This window comes from Marmota monax, unplaced genomic scaffold, assembly GCF_021218885.2.
Source record: "Marmota monax isolate L192 unplaced genomic scaffold, Marmota_monax_Labrador192_F-V1.1 WCK01_AAM20220418_F8-fsc00128, whole genome shotgun sequence".
NCBI classification, from domain to species: domain Eukaryota; kingdom Metazoa; phylum Chordata; class Mammalia; order Rodentia; family Sciuridae; genus Marmota; species Marmota monax.
This window is the reverse complement of record NW_026693452.1, coordinates 3252400-3274162: the sequence shown is the minus strand read 5'-3', so window position 1 is coordinate 3274162 and position 21763 is coordinate 3252400. Positions and strand designations below refer to the sequence as shown.

General features: G+C 39.7%; 1 protein-coding gene across 8 annotated transcripts in view; it reads right to left on the bottom strand.

The window, feature by feature from the left end:
• Positions 1-9725: 9725 nt before the first annotated feature.
• The window catches only part of Wdfy3 (WD repeat and FYVE domain containing 3), a 256720-nt gene continuing 244682 nt past the window's right edge, over positions 9726-21763 (bottom strand). For all 8 annotated transcript variants that reach the window (XM_046457610.2, XM_046457609.2, XM_046457613.2 and 5 more), the window contains 4 exons: positions 19521-19844; positions 18726-18837; positions 18180-18377; positions 9726-13045 (listed from right to left, as the gene is read on the bottom strand). In XM_046457610.2, the coding sequence (XP_046313566.1) occupies positions 12922-13045; positions 18180-18377; positions 18726-18837; positions 19521-19844 (758 nt within the window). In that variant the 3' untranslated portion in view covers positions 9726-12921. The remainder of the gene's footprint in view (positions 13046-18179; positions 18378-18725; positions 18838-19520; positions 19845-21763) is intronic.

Below are 21763 nucleotides of genomic sequence, written 5' to 3'. Positions count from 1 at the left end.
CTCTGTTGTGCCGTTTTCTCATTGAAGCAGAAACATTCATTCATTAAACTAGTGTTCACAAAATTGTGACAGATACGCATAAATTGTGTATGAATTCTACCACTCACGCCTACGGTGACATCTGCAGGGCGAGAGAAAACCGAGTTCTGGTGAGGGGACAGCTGTGTGTCTTCTTAATAGAATACTGAGCTTCTGTGTGCCAGAGTTTGCCATTACACACTTGTTTTTGTGACTCTGAATAATGTCTAGGACTTCAAGTTTTATGGAGACCAAATGAGACCTGTTTTGTATTCCCAGGGTCCAGCACAATCTGCATGCTGTGGGCACTCAGGCTTCTGAACCAATGGAAGGGCTGGGAGTTGGGAACTGTGCACATTCCCACGGTGACTTGGATAGTCCCCACCCACTGCACCCCCCCACCCCCAGTTACATTTTGCATAGCTCTAAGGTGGGCGAATTAGGTGGTTTTAAGGACTCAGGAAAACGTTTGAAAGTGCCTGGATCTGTGTCCATCCTGGAACAGCTGATGAGTAATACCAAGTTTCCTTTCTTCCCATCTGCTCCTCTCCTGTTACTCATTTCCAGTGGGTCAGGAGAGCTGGGCAGAAAGGTCCACCACTTTGGCCATGGCTTTCTTAGGTGGCATTACGTAAGTGTTTCTTGATGGATAGATAGCTCATCAGTTCACTTCAGCCATCCTGGAATCTGTGCACCAGACTTTGTTCAGAAATGGAGAAAACATCCAAACCAATAACAGCATGCAGTGGCGCACACCTGTAATTCCAGTGGCTCAGGAGGCTGAGGCAGGAGGATCACAAGTTCAAAGCCAGGCTCAGCAACAGTGAGGTGCTAAGCAACTCAGTGAGACCCTGTCTCCAAATAAAATACAAAATAGGGCTGGGGATGTGGTTCAGTGGTCCAGTGCCCCTGAGTTCAATCCTCAGTACCAAAAAAGAAAAAAAAAAAACAACTAATAACTCGCAGAGATAGAGGCAGATGCCATTTGAGGTGGATTGTGATCAGGGTGATGACAGACAAATAAAGCCCCAGAAGCTTGGGAAGACAGGAGACAACCATCTGACCTGCATTCAGGACCTGTTTCTCCACAGCCAGACATCTCTGTCCCCTCCTGAAAGAAAGTTTGAATTCACTGAGAAAGGGATTCCATTTCGGAACCTCTTGAGTAGCTGCGAATAAAAATCAGATCTAGGCCATTTAACCAAAACCAAATGATGTCCTATACTGTTGTCTTCATGCAGAGAAGTGGAGAAACTTCTTGACTTACTGAATAAACAGTGAAGGTCACGTAGTAAAGGTTCATGAATAAGACATTTCTGATGATGTCAAAGTGGCCAAAAGCAGCCAAGAGAATCTAGTCCAGTTCCCTAATGTGTACAAAGGACCTGGGAGACGGTTAAAGCAAGGTCAGACTGTCTTCCCTAGGGAGAGAACAGAATCTCAAACTGCTGTCACTTTTCAACACAGACGGGATGTGGGCTTCTTTCTACTGTGATTCCTACTTGAGTTTAATGGATCCATATGGCTTTCTGTTCAAGAATATGTGATTTTAAACTTCAGATGGGGCCTAGAAGACTGGTAAGTTTGGGGAACATTGTTGAATAATCAATTAAATGTATTCCTCATTGGATTTAATAAATCTCAAAAACTTGTGAAGAAATCAGAACAAGAAATTTCAGCTAGTCCATGTGTTTTCAACAGCTTTATTAAAATGTGATTTACATACTATAGCATTGTACAACCATCTCACCAAATCCAGTTGGAGAACATTTCTGTTAACATTTCCTTGGTGCCCATTTACAGTTAATCCCCACTCTAATTCCATGCCTTAGGCAATCATTAATTTGTTTTCTGCCTTTATTAATTTATCTTTTCTGGACTTCACATACAAATGGAATCATATGGTGTGTTGTATTTTTGCATCTTGCATAATATTTTTGCATATATTAGCACTCCTCTGCTTTTTATGAATATCATATTTTGTGAACTTTGCCAGTTGATGGACATTTGGGTTATTTTCCAGTTTAGGGCTTTTATGAAAAATGTTATTATGAAAAACTTGTGGACATGCCTTCATTTCTCTTTGGTAGATTGCTAGGGGTGGAATTGCTGAGTTGCATGGTAAATTCATGTTTAACTTCTTTTTTCATGTTGAAGTTAGAATTAAATTCAAAAATATATTAATAGTCCTTGATAGCTTGGAATGGTTTGATATCTGATAGCATTGTCTTACATCTCTGTAAAGTGGATTTATTCTTTCTTCATGTTTAATTTAAATAAACAAAGTGTTTCCTAAGGTGGCTAAACAGTCCTACATTCTTACTTGCTGTGCACAAGGGTCCTACATTCTGTATCCTCACCAAAACCTGTATTGCCTGTCTGCTCATTTGTAGTCGTTCTTGCTGGTATGTAGAGGTGTCTCATTGTAGTTTTAGTTTGCATTTCCTTAATGGATAATAATGTTGAGCATCATTTCCTGTGCTTATTTGCAATGTGTATATCTTATATGATGAACCTTGACAATTCTATTTTTTAGTCAGGAGACAAGGAACAGATCCTGATTCAGATTAGTATGACCTTGCTTGAGGAGTAGCACCCAAATGTACACAGTAGTACTGGAAAAAAAAAGCCAAGGCCAAAAGGGCTTGATAGAAGTTCTAAGTGAACCCACACTGAATTGAGGGGTGACGACTTCTAGCTCCTGGGAGGTCAAAGGCAGGAGGACTTCATGCAGGTCTTTGTGCCTCTCGGTCTTATTCATAATAGGTAGCACTTTTTGGCACCATGAAGGTGATTTATTTCTAAGGGCTCTCAAGAATTTCAAGAGGTAAGTTTTATTTGAATATAATACATGCTGCTAAGAATATTTATTACCACCATCCCCCAGAACCCCAGCATTCTCCAAAGAATGGATATCATATGTTCATTAAACATATATTTTATGGAACTTCATTTGAATTACACGTCATCTTAGTAACTAAAGTGATAAATACTTCCTGCTGTCAAAGAACTTCTGGTTAAGCTGGGAAGACATCACAGAAGGTGATGTGATTGTGGTTTACAATCTGGGCTGGAGCTGGGGGAAGCCAGGAGGAGGGGTGGCAGGAAAAGGTCTTCCTGGGGAGGAACCAGTGGCTCTGGCTGCTAAGACAGGCTGTCAGGGTCAGCTGCTTTCTTGACAGATACCTTCAGTAAAGTGTAGTGGACATCGTGATAAAAAGTTGAAGGCTTCACGGAGAGTGGGGTGGGTTGATGCTGGTCTCCAAGAGTAAGTGCTGTTAGATGCATGGCTGAAGGGAAGGCGAAGTGGTAGCCTCTTTGCAAAACAAGCTGGCACCTCCTCAAAAGGTTGCTCTCTGGTCCAACCGTTTCACTCTTTGGAATCTCCCAAGTGAAAACATTCATCCACACAAAACCTGTGCATGAGTGTTTACAGCAGTAAAATTCACTGTTCGCAATAGTCTATTACGTGGTGAGTGGATGAATAAAATGTGGTCCAGCCATCCAGTGGACTCCTGCTTGGCAGTGAAGAAGGATGGAATACTTATATATGCTACAATATGGAGGAACCTCAAAAATCTTAAGAGAAGTAAGCCAGCCCCCAAAGACTGGAGACTGCATGATTCCATCCAGGCCACGTCAGGAGAGGCGAATTCACAGTAGACAGAAAGCAGGTGAGTGGTTGCCAGGGCCTGGGGGATGGGCAGTGGGAGAATGAAAGTGACTGCCTAGGATAAGAGGTTTCTTTTGAGGTGATGAAATGTTCTAAAACTGAATTGTAATGATGGTCGCATAACAACAGAAATGACCAAAACACTGAATCGTACACTTTAAGTTGACTTTTGTAGTATGCTAATCAAATCTCAAAGTTGCAACAGTATCTGACAGGAGAATCTGCAGTGGTGAGATCTGGGGAGCAGGCAGTTTGGGGACAGTTTTCCAGGTTGGGGGGGTGGGAGGGCTGCCAGCTGACCTCACAGAAGGGTTCCCACAACAGGTCCATTTGCCACCTCTCCCTCCTGGCAGGCTTGAGAGGTGGGGGCTGCCCTGGAATATTTCCGCCTCCCAGGTGGGCTGGACTAGCAGGGGAGGAGGCTTTCTTTTCTCGGGCATTATAACAGAGACCCTGCAGCTTCTCTGGTGGAGTCCGGGGCGCATGGTTCTCTCGATGGCAGGGAGGGTGTGGTGTTCAAAGGTGCCCTCAAGGACGGAGGAAAGTTGAATGGGGCAGACCACACCCCAGTGAGGGTTCCAAACACAAGTGTTCTGGCATGTGGCACATGAAAGCTCAAATTCAACACAAGAAAGATGATTTATGATTTCTGAAAAAAACAGATTGCCTTAGAGTTGAGGACAAGTCACTGGCTGCCTCTAATTTCTGATTCATTGCATTCAACAAATTCCTTGAGCAGCTGCCCTGCCAGGCCCAGTTCTGGGAACTCCACACAGAGGTGAACAAGACCAAATGCTTCACATGGCTGACCCTACTGGGAGACACCACAGAGAACTAACACAGAGCATGTTACTGTGGAAGGTGTTCCAGGGAAGAAGAGCAGAGAGGGTGGTGAACGGGCATTGGGGCTGGGAAGTGCAGGTGGGTCAGGGGCCTCACTTGGAAGGTGACATTTGAGACCATCGCTGAAGAAGGTGAAGGAGGAAGAGGAGCACAGGTGGGCCAGGCGGAATCTCTCAGGCAGAGGGTACAACCAGGACAAAGGCCCTGTGGTGGAATTAGACCTGGCTGGTATGAGCAGAAACAGCATGTGTTCCAGTGACTTTTCTTGGTGCTGTGGACCGAACTTGGGACTTCAACATACTAAGCACACGCTGTACCACTGAGCTACACCCCTAGTCAGAAGTAGCATTTTTAGGTTCTAGCTTTTGTTCCAAGTCAGCTGCGGTGCTTCAAGGCGAGATCATGAACAGGCTGTTTTTCCTTAAATAACTGTTCTGTCCTGGAATGCAGCTCACAACCACTGTGCCTTTGTTGAGCAGGAAGCATGATAGCTGAAGGCCAAGGTTGAAGTACCAACGCTTTTCTCTTGATAAGGCAGGGCGTGCTCATTCGTGGATGATACTGAAATAACATTCTAATCACACTTTCACTGTTGTCTTCAAAAACTAAAGTGGGAGGCTGGGGTTATAGCTCAGTTGATAGAGTGCTTGCCTTGCATGCACAAGGTCCTGAGTTCAATCCCTAGCACCCCACACTTTCAAGAACTATGTAATGTTTTGAACAACCAACAATAAAAATTAAAAAAAAAAAAAGAAGAAGAAGAAAAAAAAACTAAACTGGGAAAGCAAGCTGAGAGCTACCTGTAGAGGGCATGGGCCTGGGAGTTGGGAAGCTTAGGAACAGAACTGGGAATGCAATGTTGGGAAAGTGAACCCCTCCATGAACCCTTCCCTGTGCCAAAGGAGGGCCTGGGCTTGACTTCCTAGAGCTCTTCCTGCCCTAGCATTCTGCCCTGTTTATCTGAGTGAAGATGAGCTTCTGCTACTCGCCTTGCCTCTGGCCTTTGAAAAAAGTCTCAGTACATCATTTCTTTTATGTTCCTATTTTGAAATGAACACTATAACATATTGTCAGGCACTACCTTCCCTATATGTATTCCCAGATATAATCCTTATATATAACAATTCTCTGGGGCCAGCTGTCATAATACAACATTTTTAAATAAGCAAACCCAGACATGGAGAGCTTAAGTCACTCACCCAAGTTCACACACAGAAAGGGGTAGAACAGAAACTCAGGTCCCAGACTAATCAGTATATGATGCTTATTAGAACTGTGTGTGATATTAAAAGAATAGTATTAATGTAACAGGGGCTCACTTCATGTCTTGACTGTAGCCCTTGGGGCTTTGGAAATTTCATGTTTTTTTCCTTTTTCCCAACCTTCTTCTCCCCAACCTTCTCCTTCTTGATCTTCTTCTCCCTGATCTTCTTTTCCTTAACCTTTCCCCTGATCTTCTCTGATCTTCTTTTCCCTGATCTTCTCCTTCATGATTTCTCCTCCTTAATCTCATTTTCTCTTAATCACCTCTTTAAAAACTACCTGTTCCTGCTGATGGGGAGAATCACAGTCTTTGGGACAGGAGTACCCTGTGTTTCTCCTTTCCTAGCCAAGTAATAAACATAGCATTCGGGACAAGGACCAAGCTTTCGGTAACATTAAGGTTCTTTTACAGTATGGAAAGTATAGAGACTTGACTTAGTAATGTAATTTAAAAATGTCCTCCTTAGATACCTCAATACCTCAGAAATGTGTTCTTTGTTTCTCTGAGGTTTGGAGCTGTGGAGGTAATACCTTTGTAGCTGAGTGCAGCCACCCCATCTGTCCAGTATGATGGGGCCTCGTCTTGTGTACCTGGCAGGTTTCAATGAGTGCTCCAGGTGTATGCTTAGGAACTTAGTTACCAAATGCAATTGTATGCATGCTTCTTCAGTTTAGGGAGCATCTCATGCATCTTCTCCCTGGACTAATGGTTCTTGAAGTCTAGACCACTAGATACTAAGACCCTTTCAGAGGAGCTGCAAGATGAAGACTGTTTCCATAATAATACCAAACCTCATTTCCATTTTCATTGCATTGATGTTTATACTGTGGTGCAAGAGCAATGGTAGGTAAAACTGCTAGAATCTTGGTGTGATGAAGATAGTGACATCAAACTGTTAGCAACAGTAATCATATTCTTCATCACCAAGCACTCTCAGTAAAATAAACAAGTACCTGATTCCCTTAAGAATGTCCTTGGAGCTGGGTGCCGAGGCACGTGTCTGTAATCCCAAAGGCTCTAAAGGCTGAGGCAGGATGATCACAAGTTCAAAGTCAGCCTCAGCGATTTGGTGAGATCTTAGGGAACTGAGCGTGATTCTGTCTCAAAATAAAATATGAAAAAGGGCTGGGGATGTGGCTTAGTGGTAGAGCACTCCTGATTTCAATTCCTGGTATGCAAAAAAAAAAAAAAAAAAAAAAAAAGCAATAAAATTTGTACTTGTGTGCCTGAGCTATAAGTGGGGTCTCACATATTTTTTGAAGAGCACCCATTTTTACTGAAAGAGTAAATTTTTTAAATTTATTTATTTTTTTGGCACTGGATATTTAGCCCAGGGACAGACTATGGCCCTGTGGCAGAAATATTTTTGACAACTAACAAAGTGAGCTTGTTATTTCAGAGATAAGAGTAAACAGCTCTTAATTGTAAATGATAAAATTTTAGGTTTTAAGAAAGACTAAATTATTTGAAAATGTGTATCCATCACTATATAAATTAGAATTTCCTGAGATGGCTGTAATATTTTAATATATATAATGTGATTTTTGATATTATATAGTCAACCTTTGGAAGATATGCATACACTGCAGTAGTAGTCATATAGTTCACTATTATATCAGCGAACCAATATTTGTTAACAATGTATGATGCTATAAAATTATGGATGAGCAAAGATACAAAGTACAAGGCAGACCAGTGAATTTTAATAGAGTATGAAAAGTTCATTAGTCCAATTTCAGGTTCCGTATAGTTTTTTTTTTTTGTTGGGGGGGGGGCAGGGGTGTGTGCCAGGGATTGAACTCAGGGGCACTTGACCACTGAGCCACATCCCCAGCCCTATTTTCTATTTTATTTAGAGACAGGGTCTGAGTTTTTTTAGCATCTTGCTGTTGCTGAGGCTGGCTTTGAACTCACAATCCTCATGCCTCAATCTCCTGAGTTGCTGGGATTATAGGCATGTGCCATTGTGCCTGGCTTAATTTCAGATTCTCTATAGTACCCATCTTTAAGAAGTTTAAACTATGAAAAAACCTAAAAGTATTAGGAAACAATTATCTGTAAAGGTTATTAAAATAGTCCTCCTTTTCCCTTATCTATGAGGCTGGATTTTCTTCATCTGCTTCAATCAAAACAAAGTATCACAACAAATTGTAGAAGCAGATATTAGAATCCACTGTTAAACTAGACATTAAAGATTTCCAAACTTATAAAATTCCACTCCTCTGGCCAATTTATTTGTTGGAAAGTAATTTATAGAAATATATAATTGATATTTATATATAGTGCTTTCATCAGTTCATTTTATATATATATATATATATATATAATCATACCCTCAGCTTTAATATCTACTGCAATAATTATTGATGAATATAAACCGTATAAAGCTGTTTGGGGTCTTTATAACATTTTTAAGGACCAGAGGCCTAAAACCACAGTTTAAAGTGGCACTATCTAAAACCCTTGCTATGGTCTCAGGCAGGCATTGACATAGGAAGACCTGATAGAGCACTGAAAGGAAGCTTCAGGAAGTTTCCCAAGCTGGCTAGAACTGCATTCTGTCTTAATTCCTACCATAGGTTCTTCATGTTACTATGCCATCTTTCAGTGTGATGGCATGGCTTGATGTCATCTCTAGTAAAAGAGGAAACAACAAATATAAAAAGAGCTTTGCAGTGGGCAGGGGAAGATGAGAATATTCATCAAGCAAAAAGACTAAGCAACACTGGGCCAATCCCATGAAGCCTCTTTGCTGCTCCAAATGGGCAAAAATGAGGCATGGGGAAGAAATTGTGCTGAAAATGAGAAGCAAATGGTTGAAAAGACTTACTAAAGATTGTTTGTATGTTTATTGTTTTAAATCTTCTAGTTAGTTTTCCACATTCTAGTTATGGAATTTCTGCATTTGAGATTTTCTGCAATGTCCATCCTTGATGTAACCCTTCTCAAAGAGACTGAGTAATAATGCAAGGAGACATGGGAATTGCCCTAGGCCTTCTCTCACCAGTAACTTTTTACTTTTGAAGAATTCACTATGGTTTTATTCATTTTTTTGGCATTGGAGATTTACCCCAGTATTGCTTTACCACTGAGCTATATCCCCAACCCTTTTTAAAAAATTTTAAGACAGAATCTCACTAAGTTGCTTAGGGCCTCACTAAGTTGCTGAGACTGGTGTTTTACTTGTAATCCTCCTGCCTCAGCCACCAGAGCCACGCACCACCACACTAGGCCTGCTATGGTTTTAGAAGTGCTTGGCATTCATCTTCTGCTTCTTATGCGGAATTGCACTGATGTGTAATTTGTACACTATAGCTTCAAATTTGGGACTGTTCAAGCTTAAAATGAACTTAATATCTTTAGAAAAAGTGAAATCATCAGAAACCATCTAAATAAACTAAGTGTCGTCTACATCTTCCTTTCCTGGGAAAGCTATTTGAAAACCAAATAAAGCAACAATAAAATGGATTTTGAGTTCTAACACCAAAGACCAGCTGATGACAGCAGCTGCTGGACTTTTTACAATATGAGGGTTAAAAAAAAAAAGCTAAATTATGCAGAAAGGTCTTTTTTGATAGGCTCAAACTTGAAGATCATGTCTTTCAGAAGCCACTCGCTTCTTTCTACTGCCACTCCCACACAGTCATCTGCCCTGGGAATCCAGCATAATTGGGAAATTCAGAATGCAGGAAACCTATTTTTTATGGATGGCTCAATCTAGAATTTGAACAGTCAACATCCCTGCAATCTTATGCAGAGACAAAAGAGATATTCACAACTAGGAAAACACTGTACAAAATTTAGGAAATTATTAAATCTCATTTTTGTTTTTCTCTGAAGAACTGACTTTAAAACAACTTGAATAGTTTTTTTTTTGGTGTGTAGTAAATAATAGGTATTTATTTGAAATAAAAAAAAATACTTAAGTACCTGGACTATTGCATTTAATCATGTATTGTAATTGTGTTACTCTACCTTTTTGTATCAGAGACAGATATACAATGAACATTCAGATATCACAGATTGCACACTAGATAGGAATTCTTCAGGCCTTTTACATATCCACCAAAAAACAGATATTGGATTCTGCAATATAGTACAAAAGTCCACAATCAATCCAGTCTTAGCCAGTATCTTCAATTTACTTCTGTTGCTGTACAAATAATCGGCCATTACTAGGGCTTACAAGTTAATAACAGGACAAAAAATATACATTGCACTGACACAAAAAGTCAGCTGTGTTAATAGTCATGCAACAAGTAACCAAACTTGCTGAAATTAAAAATACTTTCTAAAAACAGTTTTAACAGCATAAATATTTTATACACAGTTCATTTACCAAAACAAAATGTATTTAAATGATACAAAGCAAAAATAAGTTTCTACCAACTTTATACATAAGAAAGTGCAAAATAACTTATCTAGAGTGTTTTGCTATTATCCAGACGGATGGCTGCTATGGGCAGCTATTCTCTTCTTCAAAAGCATGACATTACACTTGCACGCTACACACAAATGTTAGAGTACATGGACAAATAAGTGGGTGGATGGGAAGGATGGATGAACAAATAAAACTACGAAGATCAGGCAGGAGCCCTGTGAGGTACTCGCAGAGAAAGAATGCAGACCACACAAAGGTGGATGTACACACTGAGAATATGTGTTGGTAAACAAATTTACATAGAACACAGAAGATACCCAGAGAAACAATTAGTTTATGTGCGTGAGTGTACTTGTATGTGTGAGTGATTCTATGATTTCTGCCTCGGAAGCAAAAGGAAAATAAACTAGATTGAACAAAACAGTTGCCCACAGCACCAGCTGCCAGAGGAAATACTATCATGAGGGTTTTGGTTTCCACCTTCTATTATGGAAGTTGTGTTGGAAAGTTTCAAAGTGTTCATCCCATATAACTTTGGACTACATACAGGAATAACCTTTAAGTGACTACACACACACATTCCTATATTCAAGTCTTTAAGGAACACCTCTGCCATTGGATATGGGGTAAACATGGTCGTGGACAAAAGGAGGGTGCTTCTTTTTTAAAAAAAGTGTAGAATAACACTGCTACAATGCATCCAGAGGGCAGGCAGGCAGCCCGGTACTGTGTGACAGCACAGTTTCTGCAACTGGTGAACATCAGCATTGTTTGCTAGAATGGGAATAAGATGGAGATGGGGAGGGGCGAGGAGTGAGACACAGAAAGGAAAACAGAACACGACTTTTCTTCAAGTGAAATTATTAATGCCAATAATCCTTTTATTAACAAGTGTATCTGAACTTTTAGAAATGGAAGTGTTTTAATCAGATCTGATATGTAATCATAGACTGTAGGCTCAAACTTAGGTAAATAAAGACTTAAATTTAGTAGCATAAGGCACTAAAGCAGCCTTTCTATTTCTCTTGGAGACCTAGTTATCAGGAAGAACAAATCTGTTCTTAAGCTGGTTTCAGCCCATTAGGTACAAGATCACTGTTGTACCAAATGCCTAGTTTTGAATGCATGTACATATATGTGCATTTTAGTGCATTAAGTGTGCCTGTTACCAGGGCCTAAAGATGAAAAGTTGGGATAGCCAAAGCCACTGTCCTTTGTATGATGCCTCCATGAGGGTGTGAAGGCCTGTCCTTCCTTTTTGGGGCCATTAATGATTCTACATTTTTCAAATCACAGGGCTTTTAGAATTGTTCATAATATTATTACTAAGTATCTGAAAATGTTAAAATCTAGAGTAATTGTTTCATTTGATTTTATATATATATTTATATTTATGTACATAACACACATTTAAAAAAATCCCACCACCAAAGCCTTTCTTTTCTGTAAACTAAACTCATCTCTTAGCCCCCGCCAGCTTTAACCCCCCTGGATTTGTGTGTTCTGTATCCAACTAGTAGAACAAATTAAATAACTAAATATTAAAATACTGTAATTATATTCATAGCAAAAACAAAAAAATAGACATTGATACAGTATAAATCTCACCATTTTCAGGTAGATGGCATTAAATGTTAAAGGTTAATTTTAAGCAGTTCTGACATGATCCAGTTTTACACAGGTTTAAATTTTAATTCTGTACACTTTTTTTAACCTTTTTTTTTTTTGAAAATATGTTATAGTAGAACATTAGTATCACCAAAGACACATACTTATTATGCTCTATGCAAGAAAGCTAATTTGGGGTCACATGCAAATATATTCCATTAATTGAGGCAGGGCTGCTTTCTGCACTACATCAGTCACCTGACCACCTTTATGCAACACTAAGAATATATGCCTTGACCAAACAGCAGTCCACACACAAGTTTAAGGGGCCTTGTTACATAAGAGCAACACTGAGGTGGTGCATAGCCAGGTACAAGACGCCCTAATATTTCCAGGTTATCTCACGGCTGGACTTCTATTCTCCCACACTGTTTCCTAAAGAAGGTCCACATTATTTTGGTTATTAGCCTAGTTTAAGTGGAGATACTGTGGGCAACTTGAAAGAAATGACATCAGGCACACAGGCTGGGTTTGAAAAGAAAAGAAAAAAACCACAGATAATGTCTTTGAGGATTTTAAAAAAACATTTATAATCAGTTGGTAAGTGAGAGATGTTAGACAAACCATAAGTAGTTCTTTGCGTTAGTGGCTTAGTTTGAAGTCTCCTGTTACAGGCAGTTAGGTCCTTATTTAGAAAAAAAGGCCTTTATACCTATTTACAATATACACAGTTACTTGCAAAGGAGTCAGATTTACAACCATTTTCTAAAAGCCTTTTTTGTTTTTGTTGGTTTTTCCAAATAAGGATGGATAGCTCTATAAAAATGAGATGCAGGAAAAGACAGTTATTAAGTGAGGATTTTTCTCTTGGAGACAGCTACTGTTATCAGGGAGAACTGGATATTGAAAATGTCGTTCCTAGGAACCACCTTGTATTCTTCTTGCGCTGTCCACCTGAATAGTGTCTGCCCGGTACTGTACTCTACACCCGTTTATTCAATGATCCCTTTGAATTCAACACTTCAACCATGTGGTATGAAGAGATGTGTAAACGGAGACTGTTTCTGATGCCTTCCGAGTTGTGACAGGGGAATCTGAGAGGGGTCTGTGGTCTCTAATCAGCTTGTTCAATCTTCAACAATTTCGAGGCCCATCTTCTGAACCCCTCTCATGCTGTAAGTTATAATAACAGTTTTGACAAACACGCACCGGGGATGAGATTTTCAAGCGTTTGATTTCTGACTGAAATCGACTGCACCTAAAAGGAAAGAAAAAAAAAATCAGTTAGTTATAGGTTCTGTGTGATCACTGGGCCAGGGACAGTGATTTAAAAACTGAATGAAAGGCTTGTAGGTTGAGGCCAAGGTGCATTGCAATGTCAGGAGAATGCCCAAAGCCATAATATTGTCTGATCCTGTGGCTGACCAGGAACCAGAAGAGATGTTGCATTATTTGTTTCAGCCTATGAAAAAATATATTATACCAGGAAAGGCATTTCTTTGATTTTAGAGAATTAGAAAAGAGAAAACAAAAAAAACAGAATTAAGATTTTCCAAATTAATGAAACCCAAGGATCTAAAGAGCTCAGTGTGGGGCTGTCTGCTTGGTTCTCCAGGCCTGTGCTCTTGGACAGTATGTTGATATCTTTACACAGAAGGGAAGTTTTTCCCCTTGGAAATTAGAAGACTAATTGTCCATTTTATTTAGATCTGTTTTTAGTAATGCATATCAATTGTACATATTAATGACAGTCACTGTGGTATTTCCATACGTGCATACACTGAGTGTTGATTATATCCATCTACCATGCCTTCACTTGCCCCCAACCTCCCACTCCTGGCCACCCTTCCTATTCCCAGTTCCTAGTAGTCACTCTTTCAGGTCAGCTTTTAAAAATTTTTTTTTTTTGCTTGCTTTAGTTTTCATGTGAGAAAGAACATGATACTTGCCTTTCTGTGTTGAGTTTTTTTCACTTAACATGATAATCTCCAGTTCTATCCATTTTGCTACAAATGACACAATTTCATTTTTCTTTATCGCTGAATTGTGCATATATATGTTTTCTGTATTCATTCTGTATTCATCTGTAGACAGGCACTTAAGCTGATTCCATATCTTAGCTTTTATGAATAGTGCCTCTATAAATAGGGGTATCCAAATCTCTTTTGTATGCTCACTTCATGTCCTTTGGATGTCTACACAGGAATAGGACAGCTTGATCATATGGTGGCCCTATTTTTAGTTTTTTGAGGAACCTCCACACTGTTTTCCAGGCTATAATAATTTACATTCCCACCAACAATGTACAAAAGTTCTTTATTTCTTCATTCTCCCAGTATTTTTTTTATAGCAGCCACTCTAACTGGGGTGAAATGTATCTCATTCTAGTTTTAATTTGCATTTCCCTGATGGCTAATGAGCACTTTTTTAACCTTTATTTATTTATTTATGTGGTGCTGGGGATCGAACTCAGTGCCTCACGTATGCTAGGCAAGTTGTGGCACCACTGAGCCACAATCCCAGCCCTAATAAGCATTTTTTCATATATTTGTTGGCTGTTGCTTGCTTTCAGGATTTCTTTCTTGGCAAATTTATTATTGGTGTATAAGAAAGCTACTGATTTTTGTATGTTAATTTTGTATTTTGCAACTTCATTAAATATCAGTTCTAACACCTGCAAAAGATAATAATTTGATTTTCTCCTTTCCTATTTATGTGACTTTTCTTTCTTTTGTTTAGTGTCTCTGGCTAAAATTTCTAGTAAAACATTGAATGAGTGTGAGAATAAATACCTTGTCTTTTTCCTGATCTTATAGGAAATACATTCAGTTTTTCCCTATTTGGCATGATGATGGTGGAGTTTCTCATATACAGAGACTTTACTGAATTATATTTCTATACCTGATTTGTTCAGGGCTTTTATCATGAAGGGCTATTCAATTTTATCAAATGCTTTTCTACATCTATTAAGATGATTATATGATTTTATTCTTTTTTCTATTTTTGTGATATATTATAGTTATTGATTTGTGCATGTTAAACTATCCTTGAAACCCTGAAATAAAACCAACTTGATTGTGGGATATGAATTTTCAAAAACGTGCTGTTGAATTTGCTTTGCTAGTATTTTTCTGAGTATTTCTATCTACATCTATGTTCATCAGGGATATTGGTTTATAGTTTTCTTTTTTGTTGTTATACCTTGCCAGATTTTGGTAATAGGAAAACACTGCTCATGTCTGTTGGGGTTCTGTGACTCCTGTACATGGATGTCCAACTCTTATCCAACATTAGGGAAGTTTTCTATTAGTATTTCAATTGAGTAGGCTTTTTAAAATCTCTTATTTCCTCCCCTTCAGATGTACCACTGATGCTGATGTTCGACCATTTAGTGGTGTCCCAAAGATCTCTTTTCATTGTCATTTTTTTCCTGTCTGAATATGACCTGTCTTCAACTTACAATATTCCTTCTTCCGCTTGACCTGTTGTTGAGACTTTCAACTGAATGTTTTTACTCATTGAGCTCATTTCCAAGATGTTTGGTTCTTTAAAACCTCTTTTTGCTGTATTTCTCATTCATCCTTGCACTGTTACTTTCTGAGTTCATCTGTTTATCTGTATTCTCCTGGATCTCATAGAGCTTTTAAAAATAATTCTTTTGAATTCATCATCAGACACTGCATCCATTTTGATATCTTTGGAATCTGTTGCTAGAGTGTTATGATCTTTTGGAGGTCTCATATCACATTATTTCTTCATATTCCTTATATTCCTATGTTGAGATCTGCACAGTTGAGATCTACTACTTTTATGGTACAGTCTTCTTAGTAAATGGCTTTCTCCTGAATATAAGTTTTGGGGTAATTGGTTTGGTAGGCAATGTTGAGTTTATTTCTAGCTTCACTCTACAGTATAATAGCCCTATAGCTTCTATAGCTGTAATTAGTGAGTTGGGGCACAGTGTGTACCATATCAGAGTAAGAGAGTATGATCTGCTGTCTCTGCAGGTCATACAAAGATAGGGATACTCCATCAGTTCAAGTATGGGTGGTGTAGACAGTAGTGTGTAGGATGCATTCCTACATGAAGACCATGGGCAGGCTGTGCCCTCCTGGACAGCTTCTTGCTTTGGCTGCTTCACCACAACCAGTCCCTGTTTGGTCAATGATCCCGAGACAGTTCCATCTAACATTTAATAGGAATGAATAATTTAAAGAGTTACCTATTTTTAGACAATATTATGAAATTAAACACTACAAAGAACAGATGTATACCAGCATACATATGGGGGTGTTATCAGCAATTCCTAGGTTACTAGGTTTGTAGAGTAGGCCTATCACAGCATAGAGCCACACAACAGGATCCTCTGCCAATCTCAGATAGTTTCTATCGGGAATGCTGGAGCAACATTTTGGAGACATTATCTCAAATCAGACTGCATAAGAGAAAAGGTTTAAGGAAAAAAATAAAAAAATTATGATACATTTTATGGAATATCTATAGTGCTAGACTTGTACCTGGTGCTTTCCAACACTTAAACATGCATGAGCTCATTCAATTCTCTCAGCACCTCTATGAGGGGAGGGTCACTGTGGAAATATTTTACAGATGAAGAAACAAGCTCAGAGAGGTTCAGCAACTTGCCTGAGGTCAGGGCAGCCCAGTGATCATTTGATCAAAGTCAACTGAAAGGCCATGCCCTTACCAATGAGCCAGTGCTCCCTATACAACCTCCACAACTGCTTCAAAAAAGATTCTTTAATATGGGATAATGTGTTTTCGGTGAAAAAGTCGCTGGAGTAAGGCAGTGTAAACATGAAAGTACACTGTTACCTGGCAGGGAACATGGAGGACACCAGTGTACAACAGAGAAAATGTCCAGATCCAAGTCTGCAGCACAGCCAACTCTTCTTATGGGGCAAAAAACCAAAACAAAACAAAACAAAACTCCCTGACTCATGTCACACCCCAAATGAGTTAAAAACCTAAATACGAAAATTGTAAAAGCTTTAAATCTTTTTCTTTTGTTTTTGCAGTACTGGAACGTGAACCCCAGTTACATCCCCAACCCTTTTTATTTTTTATTTTGAGACAGAATCTCTCTTAAGTTATTGAGGCTGGCCTCAAACTTGCCACCCTCCTCTCAGCCTCACTGGGGTTATAGCCACCAGCATGCCTGTCAACTTCAAACCCATTAAAAGAAAATAAAGTTATCTTTATGATCTCAGGACACAGAAATATGAAGATATAAAAATTTAAAAAATCATACAGAATAATAAATACAATCACATCAAAATTAAAACCTTGTATAACAAAAAAAAATCATACATGGAGTTAAAATACAAGACATAGATGGCAGAAGATATGTTCATGATATATAAAAGGAGTGGAGCCCAAAGTATAGAAAAAAATTCCTCAAGGAAAAAAAAAAAAAAAAAAAAAACCAGAAGAGACAACTGAACCTGAAAGGAAATCAGGCAGTTAGCCAAGAGGAACACCAAATGTCAACAGACAGAATGTCCATCCTCGCCAGCATTGCAAAGCCTACTTCCTTACCTATCAGATTGGCAAAAGGAGAAAGGTTTGGCAATAGTGAGCATGACTAAGAATTTGGAAAACTTTCACATTGTGTTAGAAGCAGTATAAACTAGCACTACTGTTTTGGAGAGTGATTTGCCAAGAGCAAGTTAAGCCCAAGACAAAGTCTGGGTTCTGCCAACTCCATTCCTTCTCTAGAGGAGATGCAGCCTGTGCATTAGAAGGACACTTTACAAGGACACATTCTGTGGCATTATTTGTAGTATGTGCAAAATGGAAAAAAACCCCAAACCCTTCAGAGGCCATCAAAAGGGAAGTAAGTTTTCATACAATCATAAAAATGAAATATCTGGCAGCGAAGTGAATACCTCAGTATAATAGTTGTATGTGCAAATGAATTTTTAAAAAATTAAGTAAAAAAGTTACACAAGGCTACAGACAACATGCAATAGAAGGCTGAGAAAAGAATTTTATGTAACAAAGTTTATAGAAGTAACAATTGCTCATGAAAGTAAAAACATGGGGAGCAGAAGGGGTATGAATGGGAAGGGGAAGAGAAGACCTGAAGTCTACTTACACCATTTCTATGCACCTGCATTGCACACACCTAAGCAAACATGAAATGTTAGCATATCTGCATTCTAAGTCACAGGTGACCAGGCGTTTTAATGACTATTTCTGTACTTTTTATGATAGGAATATTTCATAATTATAGTAATAGAAAAGAACACTGTTTATACTAGCAGAGTATAATGCAGTAGGCACACCAGAACAATTGGAACTTGTACCCAGGGCATAACAAATGGACTTAGAGTGTAATCCATAGCATTCAAAAAGCACATGTCTCATCTTACTTCTGGCAGAAGAGCTGTCCACAGTTCCTGCAATGGTGTCGTCTTTCTGTGAGAGAAAACCGCACAGAGCAGTTGGAGCAGCTGTCACTGCCTTCGTCCTTCACCCAATGGTCAGCAGCAGAGCGGCCTGGCTGGTCACTCACAGACCAGCTGAAGACTCGGCCTCGACTATCACCAACGAGGATCCTGCTGTGGTCCCTGTAGGAGACACAAGAAGGCCTCTGGTTCAGTGTTGGGGTGTATTTTGGGGTGGGAGCGGTGAGGGTCATGAGGGACCCCTGAATTCCCTCATGGGAAACATGTTGGAAGAGACAGAAATAGTACTGAGCCCGAATTTACTTTTTCATTACTTTCTTTGAACTGAACCTTGCTGTATTTTTGAAGAACACAGAGGGTGATGTTTTATAAAACTCAAATTAAATCCACACACGGGCAAGTTTCCTTTACAGAGGATGAGTATGAAATCTGTTTTCCTCAAGGCTGAAACATGTGTACCCTGGCTATGCAAGAAACTTGGAGGAAGTAGGGTAGAAGACGGACACTTACTTGGAGATGCCAAGTGCGGTGACTTCAGCTGGGTGTGTGTTGTCCCTTCGAATGAAGGCTGTGTGCATAGTGAACTTATGCCTGAATACCAGCTGCCGTTCCCACCGGTACCCTGGAGTGGGGAGAAGTGAAGAACACGACACACCAAATTGAGAAGTGATACACTTATACCTGGTGGCCTTAAGAGGTAGGGTGCCTCAATATAAGCTCAAGTAGCCTTTCCAGTTCCAGCCATGAACTCCCTGAATGCAGGGAAAGCAATCTAGTTGTCGGTGACCTGTGGGTCAGGTCAGAAAGTGTCTCATTCCAAACAAGAAACTGAAGAGAAGGAGAAACCTTCAATGCAAGATTTTGAAAACCTTGCCTCTAGGTAAAGCTGCCTGCTAATGTAGCTTTATCTCTTTTTTAAAAAGATATTTTTTTAGTCATACATGGACACATATCTTTATTTCGTTCATTTATTTTTATGTGGAACCCAGTGCCTCACATTGCAAGGCAAGCACTGCGCCACTGAGCCACAACCCCAACCCCAGCTTTATCTATTTATTTATAACTAATACTTGCTTATCTTCACAAGCTTTCAAAATTTCTGAATGAATGAAGTTTTTGGCATTTAAAAAATGCCCAGCAGGTCAGATTCTCTAAATCCATTTCACACATGAAGAACTATAAGAATCCTTTTTCTGTGGGTAGCCCAGGTCACAGAGCACCTCAGAGATGAAGCCCAGGGAGACGTTACTTGGTCAACTAACCCTCACACAGTAAGCAAGAAATAGATATCAAACTTCAAGTTACCAGGTTTCAATCTGTTGTAATTTCGTGCTTCCATAGGATTGGGATGTGGGTGGCTAATGGGGCCCTGTACATGGGTTCTGGTCTGGCCCTCCGAATAGTTGACAAAGATGAAGCCATCTTTCTCATCTAGACTGAGCTGGTCGGACCAGCGCCTGGAGTCATCAGAGCCACTGTCAGTGCACCAGGTGGCTGTTGCTCTGCAGGAGGCTGCCCGAGGTCTGTGGCTGGTGCTGCTTGGCTGGCTAGGAGTGTCCTTAGGTTCCTGGCTGATGCTCTGCTCATCTGCTTCTGAATCACTGCTGTCCTCATCTTGAGCTTCCTGCCCTGGGTAAAGCATTGGGAGAATTAGAAAATGCAGACACATCACAATCAGACCCAGCTTTGTTCCACTGATCTTTTTTCCTATCATATACAAGACTCAGAGACATAATATTTTAAGCTAAGTATAACCAAAGGGAAAAAAAACCCCACCCAGATTTAGCAAGATTTCGGACAGCAACAATGGGCAGAATTTCTGAAAAGTTTCAGAGTTCTCTGGCCTTAGTTTGGCATTTAGTCATTCACAGTCTGACCAAAACCTCACATTCCCCACCCCAGTCCAGAGAGATGTGCCATTCAGGTGTTTTTCACACAGCTCTACCCCTCCTCATGGCTGGGTTTGCCAGCACCATCGGCCTGATGGAGACCTGTCTTCTCAGCATCTGTGTGTTTGGCCATCGCCTGTCTTGCAAGCCAAAGCTTCACACTTCTTTCTCTAAAATTTAACCCAATTCCTTCCCCTGAAGGTACTCCCTCCCTCTTCTGGACTCCTTTACCAGTCCTATTCCTCTCAGGTACTTGAAATCCTCCCGCTTCATCATTACACCTGGACATTCTTTCTACCAGACAGCAGAAAGGGCCAACCCCAATGTCTTGCCTAAAGCGGTCAATAAGTAAACGACCACACTGATGAAGGAGTTACTGAGGAAAGCTTCAATTTAGGATTTTTTCTCTTTCCATTGCCATTTTGCAATCAATTCTCCACTCTTTGTAATAGTCTCCTAAAAGAGAAATCTATGCGAGACTATGTATTTACATATAGTTGGAATAAAAGAGAGCACACAAATGTGGGTGTGTAGTGCCATCTCACTGCATACCGATTTTTTTTTTTTTAAAACAGGACAAATGTATTGTGTGCTTCTTTTTAACTCTCAGGAGTCAAGGACTAATTTGAATGGAGCTGTTACCCCAATGGCTAATTCTCATGAGCCCTAAGGTATAATCAATCATTAGCACAAGCCCTAAGTCACCTTGGAAATGGCTTTGATTCTCAGTGAATCCCTTGCTTCCTTTTCACCCAATCAAGTCTCTTCAAATCCCATCACTGCCACACTGACCAGAGCCAATCCTCCCCAGGGGCAGCTCTCCCCTTTCTACCACTTGTGCCTAACTCTGTCCACAGTATGAATACACGAGAAGGAAGACGACATATAAACCTCTCTACCCTGAATTTGATCCCTTTTTCCATCTCACTTATTCATCCCATCTTTCATTGTCAACATACTTAATGAGCTTTGTTAAAGGAAGGAAAAGCGACCACTTCTCACTGGAACCCTTAACTCATTATCCCACACATTATAGGTAACCCCCAAATAATTGTTGAATTGAGCTTAATTTTTATGTTCTTTTTAAAACATTCAGATAACCTTTCTGGTTAAAAGTGCAACTGTCTATGTAGAAATTTACATGTATGAACATAAGACAAGTGTATAATACAGTGTGAAAATGTCCCACTCCCAGGATCCTTTTTTTTCTGGCACAGAAAATAAAGACTATTTTCAGTTTTCAAAGAGAAGTTATTCCTATCTTTCTGATAGCAAGTCTTTGTTCTTAGAAACTCCCTCATGTGATCAAAGTGACACTGAATTCTCAGTGTACAAAAATTAATCACAGACAATAGGAAGGTCAAACTTAAAACCACAGTCCTTTCCAGTCAGTCCCTTGTCCCAACTGTTCTACATTAGAGGGGCAGCTTCTCTGGATATTACTAATGCAAAGCACAACTTGCCTGGTTTTATGGCATTACTCTAGTCACTCTGTTTAGAAATCACCTAGTTCTTTATTTCACAGGAAAATGTTAAAGTGTTTCACAAATAATACATAGTAGATCACAGGTTGCTAGGCATCAGCCTGAATTAATGCCCCATGTAAGCAGGTGTTGGATGAGGACACTGAAGGTGGACTCTGACCTGGTTCTGTGGATA